This window comes from Ostrinia nubilalis, chromosome 6, assembly GCF_963855985.1.
Source record: "Ostrinia nubilalis chromosome 6, ilOstNubi1.1, whole genome shotgun sequence".
Taxonomy (NCBI): Eukaryota; Metazoa; Arthropoda; class Insecta; order Lepidoptera; family Crambidae; genus Ostrinia; species Ostrinia nubilalis.
The window spans coordinates 4,382,484-4,402,975 of record NC_087093.1 but is presented as its reverse complement, the minus strand read 5'-3'; the positions used below and the strand labels follow the sequence as shown (position 1 = coordinate 4,402,975).

The 20,492-nt window shown below is 38.1% G+C and overlaps 1 protein-coding gene across 2 annotated transcripts in view; it reads left to right on the top strand.

The window, feature by feature from the left end:
* The window catches only part of LOC135072422 (anaphase-promoting complex subunit 11-like), a 57,201-nt gene that overhangs the window by 29,255 nt on the left and 7,454 nt on the right, over positions 1 to 20,492 (top strand). Inside the window, exon 3 of one of the 2 annotated variants that reach the window (XR_010257439.1) lies at positions 17,773 to 18,010. Coding sequence is in view for 1 of the 2 variants with exons in the window: in XM_063966322.1 (XP_063822392.1) it covers positions 17,773 to 17,922 (150 nt within the window). In the remaining variant the exon portion in view is untranslated. Of the gene's footprint in view, positions 1 to 17,772; positions 18,661 to 20,492 lie in introns of those variants that run through there. The other variant, XM_063966322.1, reaches the window with a different exon arrangement.

Here is a 20,492-nt window from a genome sequence, read left to right as displayed (position 1 = left end):
ATGCGCAAAGTCATATTCACATGCTAAAGCTCGTAGAGTCTGTGATGCACTCTTTCGAATTGTGTTCTTTTCAAATCATTTGTACGCGGATTCTTCGGAATTCTTCTCTAGGTTTCTGTAGTAATTAGGGCACGTCATTCAAATCTATCCAAAATGAGGGCAATAGTATAGAGTATAGTGTTGCTTGTTTGTTCAGTAGAACATAAATATATTATTTTAGACAATTCCTACAATGATATAAATACTAACAAAATACAAAATAATTTAAATAGTATCCTGTTGGAAACGGGCCTCGGATTAGGCATTGTTTTCGTTTCTCCGGGTGAGCGCGGCGCGGAATGGAGCCGGCGGCGCACCGAATACTAATTGATATTTGGCTGCTTACTTATTCCGCGTGGGTTCGATTCCATCTTCAACTTTCTTGGCTCACTACCATATTTTGTGACCAAAATGTCTTTTCCAATACATTCAAATCGACAAATTCGACTCTATCTCTCTGTATGAATCATCCGCAAACCAAGAAACCGAAAATGAGTTCCTGGATCTTAAAGTTAGAGCATTAAGAAAAGTGCTATTGTCTTAACTATTACTGTAATCCGAATGTAACCGTTTTAATTTCATTGGGACCATGACTCCTCCATTTTCTGGGACACGACTCCGAATCTGGTGGGGTAACCCATTGTTTTCCGAAGGCCCCATTCGTCACGCCGAGCTGTCGTTGCATGCCAGACAGAGTGGCTCTCGTAATGACACCATTGTCTATTACTTACTCCACAAGAACCTACCGTTATACCATAAACAGTTCTTTATCTACGAAAGATAAAACCCCTTAATTTTCACCTACCCAAATATCCCCAAGTTCACTGAACTCTTTTAGAGATATCACGTGGGTTGACTGATTTTAGAAGTCGCATCTGTTTATTCAAATGTCTATTGACACTGCAACATACACGCGATGTGAACACGTTTGGTTTTGTGTTTGGTTATGTATGTGTGCCTTTTGACATCAGAAAAAAACGAAAATAAACACAAGTGGGTACCCAGTAGGTTATATGACTACCCACGAAGTTTGTTGCGCAGTCCGTATTATACTTTTGACAACACAAAAAGAATATAAACGCACACAGGCAGTAAGTACATGATAGGTTATATGAATGGCTACGTTACTTGTTGTTGCGCAGTATTAATATAGTAGCTTGAATCATACTTCTGAGTAAACCTGCCTGGCTGGCCAAACGCAGAGTCGGACGCAAATTGATCTATCAATTGAATAATAAAGATAAGCGCGTAATGTGCATCATTATATGGCATGAGCTGTTCGGAGTGTTGGAAGATTGCACGTCACGGTCAGAGCGGTTTATTTGATACTCGAGTAACGTTAACTTTATAGCTCTCAAAACAGAAATGAAATCTTTACTGGCAAAATTTATTGTACCCACAAATAGATTCATATTTTTAAGGTTCCTGATTCAAATGACTATTCCTCATCATCACTCTCCCATCCGCTTCTATTTATAGCTTTGCTGAAGTATATTCTGGGAAATGATTAAGAGCCATTTCACAAAAATATTCCGCGCGAATTTAGGTAAAAGCTGTCAACGCAACGTCAAAAGAGTAAAAAGAACGCTGAAATGGACAAAAAAATCTTGAGCCGTGACCGTATTAAGACTTGATTTAAGTTATTAATTTTAAGGTAGAATGAGGTATTCAAACTTGATTAATTAATTTAAATTTTTAATAGAGTTTATTAAGTCTTTTATATTTCGATTTATAATGAAACACGAATAGGTATAATATGTAAAATATATATTAAGTACAAAATAAAGACAGTCTTACTTGGGCGACTTAGGGACTACACATCAAACAGAGAATGGGCAGCAGCGCTCTCTGAAAAACATCAATCTTTTAAACTGCGATCTCCAACCCGCCTGCCAAGCGTGGAGATTATGGCAAAACCCTCCACTATAGTGGAGGAGGCTCATAGTCCAGCAGTGGACTGTAAAGGGCTGTTGATGAAAGACAGTCACATAGTGAAAAATAAATCTGCCCCCTTACAGCTCCATCATCGGACCCTGGATACGAAATATTCGTCAAGGCGAATCACACAAGCCCAAACTCCATATGGTTCTATTGTTTTGTTACGGAGGTGGCCATTGCATCTCCTCCAGATCCATTATCAGACAGAGCTAAGAAATAAATAAATAAATATTATTATAAGTAAACAAATAACTAAAATAATTCATCTTACTATCTTACTTTTTACTAGTCTTACTAATATTATAAATACGAAAGTTTGTGTGGATGTCTGGATGTTTGTTACACTTTCACGCAAAAACTACTGAACAGATTTTGATGAAACTTTACAGTACAGTACAGCAGTACTAGGCAGTCTGTGTTCAACTATCACTCGGGTCGGACGTTCCTATCGCAAGACCTTTGGTTCACTCAGTTCCGATACGACTCTAGTGCTGTGTGTAATTATTTTCGTTAATACACTGAGTTTATTAATTTCTACGAGTGGATTTCATTTTGCCTGAGACCTACGCCATGAACCCTGAACCAGAAGACCCTGTCGCCAGCGACAGCGACGCTCATCCATCCCTGGCGTCGACCAGAATAACAATGTATAGGCTATAATTTATGACGATCTGTGACAAACTAAATTTCAAGCGGGTGAAGCCGCGGGCAATACTACATATTTCATACTAGCTTTTTGCCCGCGACTTCTTCTGCGATGAAGTGGAAAATGGTTCTAATAGAATTAAAATCATCATCATCGTCATCATCATTTCAGCCACAGGACGTCCACTGCTGAACATAGGCCTCCCCCAATGCTTTCCATGTTGATCGATTGGTAGCGGCCTGCGTCCAGCGCTTCCCTGCTACCTTTACGATGTCGTCGGTCCACCTTGTAGGTGGACGTCCCACGCTGCGTTTTCCGGTACGCGGCCTCCATTCCAGAACCTTTCTGCCCCATCGGCCGTCAGAGTTAAAGAGGCGATAGAGCGGAACCAAGGCTCCAAAGTGTTCGCAAGAGACAACTCTATTGGGCAAAGCCAGCTGACGAAGCTAACGACGGCGGACGGTAGTGTAACGTCAACAAAAGCCGAGGTTCTAGGTGAGATCGAGAGGTGTTATGGACAGCTATATACCTCGGTCACCAAACCCGTTGATAGCTCAACTTCAGATCCAAGAGCTAAGCTAACTCGACACTATACCGAAGATATCCCGGACATCAGCCTATACGAGATTAGGATGGCTCTCAAACAGTTAAAGAACAACAAGGCACCGGGTGATGACGGAATAACATCGGAGCTTCTGAATGCGGGTGGAACACCGATACTGAAAGTCCTTCAGAGACTCTTTAACTCCGTCCTACTCCAGGGAACTACGCCAGAGGCATGGAACAGAAGCGTGGTGGTGCTCTTCTTCAAGAAAGGTGATAAGACCTTGCTGAAGAATTACAGACCCATCTCGCTTCTGAGTCATGTCTACAAACTGTTTTCGAGAGTCATTACGAACCGTCTCGCGCGTAGGTTCGATGACTTCCAGCCTCCCGAACAAGCCGGATTCCGAAAAGGTTATAGTACCATAGACCACATCCATACGCTGCGGCAGGTTATACAGAAGACTGAGGAGTATAACTTGCCACTATGCTTGGCGTTCGTGGACTATGAGAAGGCCTTCGATTCGATTGAGACTTGGGCAGTGTTACAATCTCTCCAGCGGTGCCGTATTGACTATCGGTATATCGAGGTGCTGAAGAATTAAAATATTCTAAGAAAATTAATTTTGTTAAATGATTATATTTTTTTATATAAAATCTACACATCATTATGTTTAAATATTTGAATACTTACAAAATTATGAGATCTTTCTAAAACAAAATTAAAACACTACACCTGCCGCAGATTTCTTTGTAAACAATGTTTTTTTGTTTTTCCTTCAGGTGCTAAAATCACCAGGCTATTGTGTGCGCATACTCTGGAGTATTCCACATACAACTGGTCGTCGGAGAAGCATAGATTTCCATTAAGTCTACTCCCGCTACCATATGGAACTCCGCTAAAACTCGTGAGGGCGCCAACACTTGCTTTTGTATCGAAAATTAGTATGAGCAGCTGCGCACGCGGTTGCCCGTTGCAGGCTCTATGCAACCACACTATTTTAAACCGTGGTCCCTAAGCATGAGATGGGAAACTGCACTCTCTTGAATTCTCTTGAATTTGATGGTGTTAGGGGAATCCTAGGAATGAATACAGACTTTCCAATGGAATCTCCTCATCAATATTGCGAAATTGCGAGTTGCAATGCAATGTTACGTTTTCACTTGTTATTTTATTGTAATCTGACCTTGATTTTTCAAACACGTGTCAAAATAAAAAAAAAAATATCAAAAGTACTAAGGAATATTTCATTGATATCAACTTAGAAACAAGCACAGATCACAGAAACTAAAGGGAAATGGTGACAAGGGACAAATTGGAACATATTGCTTGTGAAAGCAATGATGACAGTAGCGACGTCATTAGGTAAACAGTTTATATTGCTTGCATAGTACTAAAGATTATTCGAACGTTGAATACTGATACCGCAATGGATAATGAGCACATAATTTGATTTCTTTGTGTGTGTGAATTTCTAATACGACACTGAGTTTCGAACTCAGCGCATTACTTAGCATCTCTCTATATTTCTATGGAACCAAGTTATCTCCAAAATAACATTCCACACCTTTTTAACCTAGTCAGGTAATAATTTTAATAAAATACGAAGCACGTCATCTATCAATAGGATATATGTATATTTTAGAAGTTAATAAATTATGCATAAAATACAGGGTGACAGGTAAAGCGATACATTCCTTGAAAGGGGTTAAAGTAGAGCTTATTTGCAGTCATTTAAGTCATATGACACCATGTCCGAAACTTGTTCATTTCCAAGTTATTCAAGATTTAAGTATTTTTTAAAAAGTCTCCAGATTTTATGTTAAAATGTATCCTTGTAATGAAGAATACGGAATAATGTTAACTTTTTTGTTGTATTCGTATAGCTAAATAATAAGATTGACATTTTAAATTAAAATTTGCAAGAAAGAATTGTCATTATTCAAGTAAAAGCTAAAAAACCATGTATTATTTTGCAAAAAAAATATGTTTTAGGTAATTAAACGAAGAATTTCCAAGAAAAAATGTATGGAATGTTGTGTACAAATTACAGAATTTAGTTCCTTGATTCATTAGCTATTCAAAAAGGTACAGGTGTTGAACAAACACTACATAATTATTTTTTTATTTGAATTTAAACGTCTAGTAAGATACTTTCATAAAAAAATAAATAAATAAAAAAGTCACACTAACAACTGTTCTTGGGTCTCAATAAATTAAAAACTTAGTATTTTAATAATAATTGTATCACCTAATTTTATCTAGGTACATTATTTTAAGTTCTGCTCAAACTGTGAGCCCCGTCTTCTAATACAAGCTCGTAGTCTGTTTCTCGCTTTTGTTTTTGTGACTCTTGTTGTCAAACTGCTGAATATCTTGAGCTGCCCTCTGAATGCGCTCACGAAGCTCTTGCTCGTTGTTTACGGGGGTTACATACAAGAGATACTTCATGTGACCCCATAAATAAAAATCGCAAGGGGTCAGATCCGGACTTCTGGCTGGCCAAGGAATGGGTCCACCGCGCCCAATCCAACGAAGTGGATATTGTTGATCCATCCATTGGCGTACACTGAGCCGAAAGTGTGCTGTGTGTGTGAAAGCTTCGTGAGCGCATTCAGAGGGCAGCTCAAGATATTCAGCAAAGTTTGACAACAAGAGTCACAAAAACAGAAGTGAGAAACAGACTACGAGCTTGTATTAGAAGACGGGGCTCACAGTTTGAGCAGGACTTAAAATAATGTACCTAGATAAAATTAGGTGATACAATTATTATTAAAATACTAAGTTTTTAATTTATTGAGACCCAAGAACAGTTGTTAGTGTGACTTTTTTATTTATTTATTTTTTTATGAAAGTATCTTACTAGACGTTTAAATTCAAATTAAAAATTAATTATGTAGTGTTTGTTAAACACCTGTACCTTTTTGAATAGCTAATGAATCAAGGAACTAAATTCTGTAATTTTTACACAACATTCCATACATTTTTTCTTGGAAATTCTTCGTTTAATTACCTAAAACATATTTTTTTTGCAAAATAATACATGGTTTTTTAGCTTTTACTTGAGTAATGACGATTCTTTCTTGCAAATTTTAATTTAAAATGTCAATCTTATTATTTAGCTATACGAATACAACAAAAAAGTTAACATTATTCCGTATTCTTCATTACAAGGATACATTTTAACATAAAATCTGGACTAAAGTTTTTGAAAATATTTTATAGCCTACATAGAAAAAAATTAGGATTCTAAATCGTGAAAGAAATTTTTTTCGGAGCCTATTGCCTCCAAACAAACAAACAAACAATTAAATCTTTCCTCTTTTATTAGTATAGATTTAACAACAAAACAAAACGCTTCTTTTTCTTCTTCACGAAACAAAACTCAAAGCGGATAAATAAATAAACAAATCTTTGGACAATTTCACAGCGCCATCTAGTCCAAAAGTAGGCAACCAATATGCTTGTGTTAAGGGTGCTATCATAATGGATATACTTTTTTATAATTTATTTATTAAATTAAATACATGATACCTACATATTATACATAGTTACACCCAGATCCGTCAAAGAAATTAAAATTCATCATTTCAATTTCTGCTCGGCAGGCCGACTCGAAACAGCCTCTCGGCATAGTATCAAATGTATTTGGTCGCCGTACAAATCACCGCTTTACGACACGAACGCACGTAAACGTCACGGCGGGAAAAATGACACAGGTCCTGCCTTGACGGGCGCTCGCGCCGTACTAAACGATGTCGGCTTGCGCATTGTAATTTATACTGATATTCACATCAATATTTTGACAAAGTGGTTACTAATATTTAAACAATAACTGTAGAAATTAATTCTACAATGAATATTCTTTATTTTGGGATACTTTTATTGCAGTTTATGCTGTGTTTTTAAACCAAAAACCACGATCAAAATGTGACGTTAATCTTCAAATTTGCCAAATTATTTTTAGATTTTACTCAATAATGGTAATGAAATTCAAGAATCTATTTCATTAATGGACTACAAGAATATATGTCCGATGATTACTATATATTTTTAAGCTTATTATATGAGCATAAATAATAGATACAGGACTTTGAAAATGAGTCTGCGGCAATTTTTTCGTAAAATGGTTGTGGGAGATGGGGCACTGTGAATTAAGCAAAAGAGTTTTAGTAAATCCGTTTCATTAATGGTCAACAACAAGGATTGACCTATCTTTCGCAGTTATTAAATAATCTCTGGGTGTTGCTTAAGATAGTAATTCATGCTTCCAAAATCTTAGAAATTCGCACGAAAATGTAAAATGGCTCTTAACTGTTGTTGTTGATGCAAATCTGTCCTTGGATGGATTTTTATGCAGACAATGGAATGTTGTTGTGATGAGTGTGTTTCAGTACCTACCTTACTTTTTCCCTTAATCTATCCATGTGCTGATTCATACGCTATGTTTACAAAACGACAAATCATGATTCACCAAGGACTAGAGTGCGATTCGCTGAAAGTGGTGGCGATAAATTTAGATGGCGAAGCATGGACCGATTATGGTTTTAAATTCTTGGATTTAAAATTTCCGGTATGACAGCTTACTAGAAATAAGTTGCGCGACTTAGATGAAGAAAATAAAGAAAATCCAGGATCCAGAAATCCTCCGGGATTGAGGTCCTGATCATCGCTTACCATCAGGTGAAATACAGGCCAATAGCTTTCTCGTTGTGGATAAAAAAAGGGATGCAATATTAAGAACTGCATGTAGGTGTTTGGTGCTTAATTTGTCATCAGTCTATCATTATCATGCATTGAATCCTTAACGAACATTCGTCCTTTCCATTGGTTTTCCCTCACCACTTTACCACCACCACTGCATTTTAGTCTGTGTAAAGAAACACTAGACCAGACAGCTATCGCTAAGTTGTCGCCAGTGCCAACGAATTATTGTTTATATCTGCAGAAACAGGTTTCAATAATATTCTCGAATCTCGGTTCGGAATCGGGCGCGGGCGCACTTGTTGTGGTGTTCGCGATAACGCGTATGGCACTCCGGCGACTGGTTTGGCCGCATTTGGATCGACACCGATCGGCCTCACCGCCTACATGAAGTTTGTATTTGGATTATATTCGAAATGTTATGTACCAAATTACTAATAGTATCAAACTTTTTTTTTACTAGCGCGTTTCAAATCGCGTAATCGTGAGATACTAGGGCTAGAGGTTCATAGGTACGTTCTATCCACATTTTCAAAACGCGTGATTTGGACCAGCCCTTAGGTGGTTTAACTACTCTAAGCATTCTGATGCTCCAAGTTAATGAAAATCATTACATATTTGATTAGAATGAAGGACATTCTGTTATTAATATCAGGATGATAAAGTAAATCTAAACACCTAGTTGACGTGAACGTAACACACATTAACATAACTTGTTCCCTAATGAATGGTCTGCCATGTTTACTTGCAATCGCCATTATATTACTCTTCTACAGCTTACAAAAATAAATATTTACACCAATAAATCTTTAAAAGCTTGTTTATTATTGATGCTGCTTTTGTTTTCTTACGTTTTTCCGAAAAAAAAAAAAACATTACATAATTTAGAGCAGCCGAAGAATGGGCCATTATGTTCATCTGCGCCCGCGCACGGCAGCGCGGATCATTATCGCAATTAACGAGCGTTATTTTATTGCAACGTTCACGTTCACACTAGTGTAGAGTCTCTACTTCTGTAGAGTCTCGCCTCGTTAGGCTAAAGTTTTAATCCATTGTTGATGCTCTTTGCTAGTCTTTCTGCCGCTTATTGTTAGCGAGTGTCTTTTGTTTTGCTATCTATCTGTACCAATATCTAATTACAAAGTTATACATACTTATTTAAACCTCTCATAGTTCGTAGCTAAGATTCTGCTCTTATCCTACCTTTGAACAATTTGTTTTTAACTATAATATTCAGTTGCTTTAAACGGAAAAATACTCTTTTCCACGAATCTTTCTTGCGCTTATTACACTTTTTAATGTTTGTGAATAAAAGTTAATGAGCTTTGAGCTTTTATTTGGTTACATCAAGGGCCTTTCAGGAAGTAATTTTCAGCATTATTTGTTTCCATAACCATAAAGTAAATTTCGCTCGCGTTCCGGTAATTATCATCTCATTTGATTTTAATTAACATAAATGAGTCACATTTACCGCCTTGATTTAAAACACTTCAATTCAAACAAAATAAACTATAAATAAAATGCGAAGTATTAGTTAACAAGTTTATAACATCTAAATAAATTGTTTGTTATTATTTATTAATGTTGTTGTAAGACATTTTTAATGATATATTTATACTATATATTTTAATGATATCAAGCGAATCGCGGCAATAAAATGTTCCAATAAATCGATCGTGTGCAATTAGAACCATACACGCTGTCTTATTAGCAAAACGATTGGATAAATTATATTCTGCTCTATCGCCCGATTCCTATATTCAATCCTTGTCCAAATCCGGATTACAACTGTCAAATTGAATTCAGTTTTAGATATATTTCCAAAATGTTCGACGCATTTACACTTTAATATTGTTTAAATAGTCTTATAAACAATATAAAAATGTAAAAACATCAAAAACCGCAGATATTTTGGCCAAACACATTTTAAAATTTGACAGTTGACAATCCAAATCCGTCCAATTTGGATTAAGATTGAATATAGAAATCCAGCATATATCTTCCTTATAAATACCAGCCTTCGTGGGTAAATGGTAGCGCGGGGAGCACGCGATAAGTGTTCTTCTGTTGTTCCATTGACTTCTAGAATACCACATGGCACATGGTACTCTTTATTCGTTTGTTTCAGCCAAATGACGTCCAGCGCTGGCCACAAAAGCCTCCCGAAAGATTCCCACAACAATCGGTCACGACACCAGTTCTGTACGCAAATAGTCTTCTACGCTCTACCTGTGGAATAGAGACGATATACTTAAATGTATCGCAAATTCGCAATCATGTTATGAAGTAGGTTTTCTCCGTTGCATGGGTGGATGTTCGCGTGCCCTACATTTTCTGCACGATTTACCTAAACTAGAACTGGTAATTAACCTGCTAGATTACTAGGTTATGAGGTTGTACTGTCAGAACAGCATCAGAGCAATAATCAAAGAATAACTAGGGTATAAAATAATAAAATACCTGAAGATACTGTTATGTTATGTGGGTGTGTAAACATGTTTACAATGTAATGTTTATTCAATAGGACACTCGATGTTCGACGAGGGTGGCAAAAAGGACGCAGCTGCGACCGGAGGGCACGTGCTCAAAATGCCACAATAAAGCCGACTTGTAGGGTCAAACGCGTCAGATAGAACGCGTGCTGTTTCAGGGTCTTTACGATCAGGAACCAAGAATAAAGAAAAAAGTATAACTAAATTACCGAGCCATATGTTTTCCCTTGAAAACCACTAAAAGGTGCTTATAAAAGTTCTACGTTGCCGCCGAATAGTTGCCCTGTATACGTATAAATGCAAAAAGTCGGTGCAAGTTGCAGGTGATAAAAGTTACAGGTGCGGCATTCCCGTAAATTGAACGCACGCGCCGACCCCTAACTGCTACAATATTGCATCTGCAGGGGATATAAAAACACCCCCTTTGGAGCATAGCTGTTTGATGGCAACCATCCATCCGTTTGCTGACGGGGAATAATTAAATGCCCCCGTAACTTTTATTGGACCTAGTTAGTCAACTAATATTGCTAAGATATAGATACCTAATTTAATTAGTAAAATTAACATAATTATCTAACTTTATTGGTTTTCAAGATTGTGAAATGTCTCAGTACCTACTTGAACGTGGTCCACGGCCATTTCTATCTAATTGGGAGTTCAGCCCGACGACCACTCCACGAGTTCTTACCTTTTTTGTCCCAAAAATGCAATCATGAACCGGATCCTGCTCGCATTCGTTCCAACTTCCAACCAATATATAATATGGTGAACGTCAATCAATTCAGGCTACCTTACGATGGTAACTAAAAAGTAACTAAAACTGTAATGTTTAAGGTACGACCACTCGATTAAAATTAATGAAACCTAGTTCATAAATTAATTCACAAAAAAGTCATAATGGTAAACGCACTTTCCTTATTGACAATGGAAATAACATGCATGCATATACGATTCTAATCATCATACAGGCATATGCAAAACTATTTGAAACCATGATTATGCAGATTCCAGTAATTATTTATGCTCTAACCTGCTGCATTGAGTAGGCTATCAATAAAAAGTTGACAGCGGCTGATAGACGGAGTTGTAAGTCGTTCTAAACACGACCAAAAGGGGACTGGATCTCGGCCGTGGGTGAACTGGTCGAGTCCAATGTTTTTGTAGGCTCTAACGCCTCCGTGGCTAACTGTACTGGATGCCTTACGCGCGCGGTATGTCAATAGGGCCTGGGCGCTTGGCAATCAAGCCAAGTTCTAAAGCGGATAACTTCTGCGGCAAGACGCGGTCGACCGGCATTGTGTTTGTTATGGTAATGCCCGATTCTAGAAAGTGACTTATATTAATTCACAAACCTATTGTCAAATTCCATTCCAAAACTTATAACGCAAGCGTTAAGTGTTCTTATCTATACACTTTTGAATTGGAATCAACGACGAACGTTCGAACGATACTGTTTATGATTTTATGAAATTGCAGAAACTCTTTGTAATGTAATTTGAGTACGCCATCTCATAAAATGAAGTAAAAAACGGAACCCAAAATTGGTATGTAATTAGCGCATCAATAGATGGTTGGATGGTAAATATACGTTTTACATAACACTACAAAACTACAGAGTAAAACTAAAGGCTTTTTATTACAAGCTTCTGACAAAGTAGTTTTGAAGCTGCGATATCCGATAACACGTTATTGCTTACTTCCGGTTCGAATATAACCGGCTATCAACTACCAATCTCTAAACTGAGACGACGCATTGAATTCAAATTATAAGGGACACGTGGGCGCAGGCGCCGGCGTCGAACCTTCTATACCTTCATGCAAGTACCTCTCCACGCCAACGAAGAGAAATTGACTAGAGACTAGTAATAGAGCCGTTCTACAATACAAAAGCCTCTCAGATGTCGTTAAGATAACCACCGTCATATTTCATAGCCGCAAGACGTTTCTTACCCATATTTGGTTTGGTATAATTTTTCGGTATTGATTTAGAAAATTCTACGTTTACAATGATAAACAACGGGGCGTTTGTTCTAAGAGTTGTTCGTTGTAACAACAAAGGAAGGAAAGTTCTGCCGCGAGTGAGCGCGCAATTCGTTGCTCCTGGCCATGGAAGCCCTTACCACGCGATTAGGTTACGATTACGAGATCAATCTCGTGGCTCGAGACACTTTCTCCAACTGTACTTGGTACCGGTGCGATGATAATGGCCGATGATAAAAACCGAATTGCCTTGTCATGATGGGAACAAAAATCGGCGTGCAATACCAATTTCGCAACCTCTCATTTTAAAATTCTTACAGATTGGTGACAACAAAAACGATTTTGCTTTACCTAAACTCTTTCGGCGTTTTTATAAACATATAGCAAATACGGTAGCTCAACGTCCAGTCATTCCAAGTTTAGTTAACGCATTTAACAAAGTTAGTGCTATTTCAACTGTCGAAAGGAAAACTCGTAACAAAATAGCTGCCGGATTCAAACAAGTGGTGTGGTTGGACGTTAACAAACAGTGATCCAACTTTAGAACGATCACCACACAATAGAGCGGACGTAGATGCACTAATAGGAGTTTCCTTTGAACTAGTTGGACCAACACCGGCCCGTTTTGTTGATGTTACAGCTGGCCCGCGTTCCCAGAAACTACTCACTTGCCAAAGCACCAGTTGAAAATCTTAACATCTTGACTTGCAACCACGAATGACTCTTTCTTTGATGTTTCTGTTAAGACAAACGCCTCCAGCTTGATAGCTTTCACGCACACTTAATCAACTTAAAACAACTTTTGATTCTTCAAATAAACAGAATGATTAGAATGTCTCTGTCTATTTCATTTCCGTAGAATACCGTTATCAAAACACTCCGTTGAAGTCGCGCAACCTCAGTTAATGCATTTGAAAAAGTTCAATGTACATTTACGTTTGAGGGTGTGGGCAGCTCTAATTCAATTATGAAGCCATTTGCCACCCCTCGAGGATATTAGTGGCCAGCAAAGAGGGCTCATGTTGACTGATAGGATAGGAATCGTCGTCGGCATGCTCTGCGCTCGTATGGTGCAATTTCATTTAATGACGTATTAGCACGGATGTGTAGTCATTTTATTAGCTGTAAAAGCTATGAAGAAATCTCATTTCCTGACAAGGCTCTTAATTATTTATAATAATGTTTTCCATTATAGCTCTTTGTTTATTTACACAATCTATAAAAACTAAATCAATTTCATCGAAGTATGATGTTTTTCTTGAAACGGTTTCCTTGGCATGATTTGCTGGCCTCCGTGCTGTTTATTTAATCTAACCGACATAAAACCATTTGGCATTGCTGAACTGTTTGCACGCCGACATTTTTAACAGAAAACATTTCAAAAGTTGACTTTATTTACGCCGAAAAGAAATATGGGGCATGGAATAAATTTCAATTGTGTTACAATAACATGGCATGTAAATATCAATTTTGCGGAGCAACTAGAAACATATTGCACAAACTACGGGCTTTCCTTCACTCGAAATTGCATTCCATTGTGAGCAGGCGCAGCACGGGCATGCAAAGTGGCCGAGATTGCCCGCGGCGGTCACCACACGCTTGTGATTGCGACACACACAATAGCAAAGGACAATAATCAATTTCGTAGTGATATAGGGTTATGATATACCTACTCACAGTAAACGCTAGTTTAGTGTAGTTTATAGGTCGTGAACAGTTTCAAACTAAGGCCTCTATGTAACATTGCCTACAGATTTTTTAGTGAATTTAGGAATGTAGCGAAACTATCAACATAAGAAGCTTGTAAGCGTTTTGGACCTGATCTGTAAGCTTACAAATGTTTTGTATTAATAAATGAATAAATATCAATCAGGTTTATTTAGGAAATTGGTGTCTCATTAATGAAATTTGCAAAAGTTCGGGGAGTGACCAAATCAAAATTACCTGTATGAGTGTTACGAGCCTATCAAGTTGACTGCTGGATAGGGGTTTCGTCATGTAATTCGATGGACAGTATTAAATTTTGCTGCATATTGTCAACCCTATTCGTTGGTCGGTCATCGGCACATTCTCCACACTCAATTTAGTCTATGAAATGTGTTCGTGCATTTGTCCACATGAGCTGTTCAATACACTCCTTTGGGTCTGTAACATTATATCATATTTGATACGCAACAATTGTTTTATCTGTTACCAATTTCATTCATTGAGGCACGGCCAGCGTTGCCAGTTTTTCTTTTCGCCAAGTCGGGACTTTGGTACTTTTTGAGTGAAAATAGCGGGATTCTTCCGTCAGAAGCGGGACATAAGTAAAAAAACGTATATAATCAAAGGTTTTCAAATATTTATCTTTTTATTTGACTTAAAATTACGTTTATGACAATAGATAGCAAAAGTAACCATAGAAAATGTATTTTAACAAAAAAAATTATATTTTAAATCAGATTCACGCTATCGTTAAATTCGTCTTTAGAATAAAAAAAGAAAAAAAAAAGAAAAATCGAAATAAAAAAAAATATTCTTTAGGGCTGATTTTTCAATCGTCAGTTATCTTTTAACTGAAGAATAACCTTGTCATTTTGACATATTTCCCATACTAAAACTGTCAATATGCCAAACTTATTCTTCAGTTATAAGTTATCCGACCATTAAAAAATTAGCCCTTAGAATAATATCAACTTGTTATTATTCTGTGATAATAAGGCGTTTCAAACAATAGTCTGGTGAAGTGACTGTCTCTCTCCGAAAAGCGGGACCGAGTCTGTCCCGCGCGGGACATTTAAATTTGATCTAAAAATCGGGACGTCCCGCCAAAATCGGGACGTCTGGCAACGCTGGGCACGGCTGAAGTCTTTCTATTTAACGATTTCAGTGATAGCCTCAGATTTTGATGATCTATTAGTAAACCCATTAGTTTCTTATCTAGGTAGGCAAAGTCCACAGATATTTTATCCATAAAAGCACCTTTCGGCAGTTAGACAGTGCCTAATGATCTAAAATCACCTTTATTTATTATTTAAACGTTGCATTGATGATTGAATGAATATGTATTTTAAAAAGCTTTATATATTATAGGTAGATTATACAGATCGGTGGAATTCATCGTTACAGTCTCTAGTCAAGAATACGTAAAACGTGCTAGTTACATGTTATTACGCGACAATTTAAACTTTTTAAAATAAATGTGATTTGTTAGACTGTAAATCATGTCAAGTTATATTTACATCGTTTACTCCGTTTCACATCTCCCCGGCATTCTGGTTCGTGATGCGATATTGTTAATTGTCGGATCACACTCGTTCATTACGTCTCCGGCGAAGCATGGTCTCGACCACTTTCCCTCTTTTCCTGCACATTCTAATCGAACAAAACGCAATTGTAACACGCGTGACTGTATGCTGTCATCTTAAAAGTGATTCATTTCTTTTTTGCTCCACATACTCGCATATTTCTCAGCGAGTTTTGAGAGAATCTGATCGAGAGCCTACTGAAGAACCGAATAAATGTTTTATAACAGCAAATTCTGTCTTTCTTTTTAATGTCCTTTTTCGATTTCAATGTCGATTTTTTACTGGATGTTCACTTTTGACCAGCTTAGGAAATCTGCCATTGAAATAACTAAAACCAACGTAGGTATTGATTGTACAGATTGTATTCGTACCAAATGCTAAATAGAGCCATAAAACTGTTAATTTAAAATTCCTACCACCCAAGAGTGATCTTCTCGCGAAAATAACGGTGTATGATATAGAGCATATCCCGGAACCCAGACCAGTTGCTCACTGGCTCTCTAGGTTATTTGATTTAGATTTTACTCTATGGCGTTACCGTTATAGGCTGCATCAGCGATGGGTGTCTTGTGTGCCGAGTTCTCAGAATTCTCATTTTTACTGTGAAGAAACTTGATTTAATCTATTTCGCTTCAATTTTCACTGCGGGCAACTGAGATGCTTACGTAGATTAGATTTAACATTACACTCGTGGGATTTTGTATTGGCAGTTTTCGTTACGGGACAAATTTTAATGTACTTAGTTACTTTTTCACTTTTATTCTCTGGTACAAATACCGTACCAGCTGAGATCTCATGTTCTCCCTTCTACTGATTCTTCTTAGTTTAGAATGTACCTTCTAGATTTAAAGTCCCTTCTGCTGGTTTGCCCTAGTTTAAAATATCTATCAATTTCATAGTGTGTAACTGGACTATCAAAGCATTTATCTATTTGTGCAGCCCATGTCGTGATCGCACCGCATTCCACACGGCGCGAAGGTCGCAAGAGCATTGTGATTCGAATAGTGTTCCCGATCATGCCTTTTGCATGTATTGGCAAGTGCGAGGTAATCCACTGACGTTGCATCATGCATGAAATGCGCTTAGGATATGATACTAAAGACAAAACTGATTTTAAAGGCGACATGCATTGTCTGATCAAGGCTATGTAGGGGCGTCCATCGTCAATATTGTCATTCCTGTAAGCAAACTTGCAAGTTTTGGGATATAAATGAACGCTAAAAAATTGTTGAAATAAACTCAAAATCTATAAAGCCTTGGGCGTCTGACGTAAGAGTGTTATGGTTTTGTTCGTTTTCACGGTAATTGCAGATATTGTCGATTTTCGATTTCCAATCATTTATTTAAGTTCCAATTTCACTCACGAACGCATCGATCTTACGACGTCCAAGATGCTGGCAGCACGGTCGTTTATTCAATGGACAACGATGAATTGTGGACTCGCTTTCTAATTTGGTTGTTTTAAATATGAGACTGTCCAAGATTTGATAATGAATGAAATGAAAATCGCATACAAACCTTCAGCAAAACCTTTTTGAATATTAAGAGCTTAATCATTTACTTCATTGCTAGAGCACTTTAGTTTATTGCTACTACGAATCTTGTGACGCTGAAAACAATCCAGTTCCAGAAATCTGAATGAATTTTAGAAAATCTGAATGAATTTTAGAAAATTAAAATTCACGAAATTCTGTCATGAGAGATAGTTTCGTAAGCCCTAACTGAATGTACATCTTTCCCCTAGAACATACTTAGGTATCCTCCTTCCCGTCAACTTTTTGATGTCGTTGCCTCTACCAAACGCCGTCTACTGCTGGACTAAAGGTGCAGTGATGGCGATCAATTCATTTAAGTCTGATCGCCATCGCTGCACGCCGGCTGATCGCGTGTGATCGCGTTGTTTGGCTAAACCTTAATCATCATCATCATCATTTCAGCCATAGGACGTCCACTGCTGAACATAGGCCTCCCCCAATGCTTTCCATGTTGATCGATTGGTAGCGGCCTGCGTCCAGCGCTTCCCTGCTACCTTTACGATGTCGTTGGTCCACCTTGTAGGCTGAACCTTAAAGCCTTTAAAAGTCCCTTCAGTCAAGTAGTAGTATCCAGTTGCTAATACCGTTATTCTCTCCATTCCAGGCGTCGCTCCGGCAGCTGGACCTGTCCCTGCTCTCGGAGCTGTGGTCACTGAGCGAGGCTATGGCGTCGTGGCGGCGTCAGCTCGAGCGCACGCCCCGGCTGCGGCCCGCGCCGCCGCCGCCGCCCCCGCCGCACTACTTAAGAACGTAATAAATATATTAAATGGATTAAGCAACACTTGTTTCAATTGTACACCTTTCTTGAGAGGCTGATTTACACGTGATAACTAGATAAGTAGGTAACAAAATTTTTACCTCATTTTTCTGTCAAGTTGGTGACACTTGATACTTTGAAAAGTATTTTCATAGTAAACAAGAGCTTGACATTTGGAATTAAAGTTAAAATTTAGTTAAGATACAATTTTTAGTTAACTACTTAATACGTGTAAACCAACCATTAAGTCAGTTAGAATCCAAGATCTTTTTAACGTCAGGAAATTGCGAACCAAGAACTAAGCTTAGTTAGTCTAGCTAATCTCGCTTGGGTGACGCAGTTTTATATGAGTGGCATAGATTGCACTCTGCAATTGAATATTGGAAGCTAAGTTTAGCTTAGTTCTTAGTTTGCAACCAGCATTTGCTGAGGAGAGCTAAGTCGGCTCAAATCAGAGCAATAGGCTAATTAAAGGTATTCTGAGTGAAGTCCTGACTATGTCAGCAGCCAAAAACCTACTATCCGAGCTATAGGATATGTGATAACTTGCAACTCACGTAATAAAGATTGACTGACCTCTATAGCCTATAGTCCTTACTTGGCCAAAATAAATCATGAGATGGTCTGAGTGATGACCTGATAATTTCAGCATAATGATAATGTTGAACGAAGCCAATATTATATGCGATAGGTAATTTATTTGAATGCCTAGTAGATGTACTCATACTATTTTATTTACAACTAGCGGCCGCCCGCGACTTCGTACGCGTGGATCTCGTTTTACTCCATTAGAGGTGGAGTTTCGTAAAATCCGCTCTTAGCATCTATAGCGCATACATTTTAAATTTCAACTCTCTTACTTTAAACACATAGGACTTTCATAACATAAACTTCCAACCCTCCTTTTATCTCTTTAGCCCCCGTAGTTGATTTCTAATGATACATTTTCAGTATATGTACCACCACCACCATTTCAGCCATAGGACGTCCACTGCTGAATATATGCCTCCCCCAATGCTTTCCATGTTGATCGATTGGAAGCGGCCTGCGTCCAGTGCTTCCCTGCTACCTTTACGATGTCGTCGGTCCACCTTGTAGGTGGAAGTCCCACGCTACGTTTTCCGGTGCGCGGCCTCCATTCCAGAACCATTCTGTCCCATCGGCCATTAGTTCTGCGTACTATGTGCCCTGCCTGCCCATTGCCACTTCAGCTTGCTAATACGTCGGGCTATGTCAGCGACTTTGGTTCGTTTACGGATCTCATTTCTGATTTAATCTCGCAAAGAAACACCAAGCATAGCCCTCTCCATAGCACGCTGTGCAACTGAGCTTCTGTATAAGGCCTATAGTGAGAGGCCACGTTTCCGAGCCATAACTTATCACTGGTAACACACATTGGTCATACACTCTAGTCTTCAGGCATTGAGGTATTTTGGACGAAAAGATGTTGCGTAGTTTCCCGAACGCTGCCCAGCCGAGTTGGATTCGACGATTGACCTCCTTCTCGAAATTGGATCTACCTAGCTGGATCGTTTGTCCGAGGTAGACATACCTACTTGTCGACAATCTCGAGAATTGAGCTCCCAACTGAAACTGGGTAGGGCGCAACATGGACATTCGACATAAGCTTCGTTTTGTCCATGTTCATCCTCAGGACTACCTGTTGGGAAAATCGATTAAGGTCTTTGAGCATTATTCCAAGATCTTCCAACGATTCTGCCATGACCACAATATCGTCGGCAAACCGATGTGTACACAGTACCACATAGTACCGAACAGTATATGTACACCTCCACAATATCTAGAGATCATAGTGAGCATACATTTTAACTTTCAAGTCTCTTACTTTAAAAACCGAGGACTGCAATACAAACTTCCAACCCCCTTTTTAACTCCCATAAGGGTTGAATTTTGCAAAATTTCGTCTTAGTGACTACCTACGTTCTAAAAGGAGGTGTATTCCACTTTGATCACCTGGCTTTGATTTATTCTGTGCCTTTGATAACCCACGGATACGATGTCCTGGGTGAGCCAAGTGGACTCTAGTTAAATTATTATTTTAGTGTCCTTTGATCATCTACAAACAAATCAAACCTCCTCTGAATAGTCACATGTCCAATTGTTGTACTACATATTTTGTTTTGTAACATTATTGATATTTTCTAAAAACCGCAATAAACAAATTGGACATACATACATGTATGTGACAATTCAGAGGTATGATTTATTTATAGGTGATCAAAGAACGCTAAAGAAATAATTTAACTGGAGTCCACTTTGATCATCTTGGTGATCAAAGCCAGGTGGAATAGACCATTAACCCCTATGAGAACTCTTTTGAGATTTGTAGTTTCTGAGACTTCGTGATGAGTGAGTCACTTAGTCATTCAATGACCTTTCTTTCTACTAAAATTATACGTACCTCTATAGGTACGTATAATTTTAGTAGAAAGAAAGGTCATTGAAATTATCATTAAAATCAAATAAGTAAGTACCTACCAACCTAAGTAATTAAAATAAAGACCCTACCAAAAAATTAACAAATTACATACAGAAAATAAAAACGA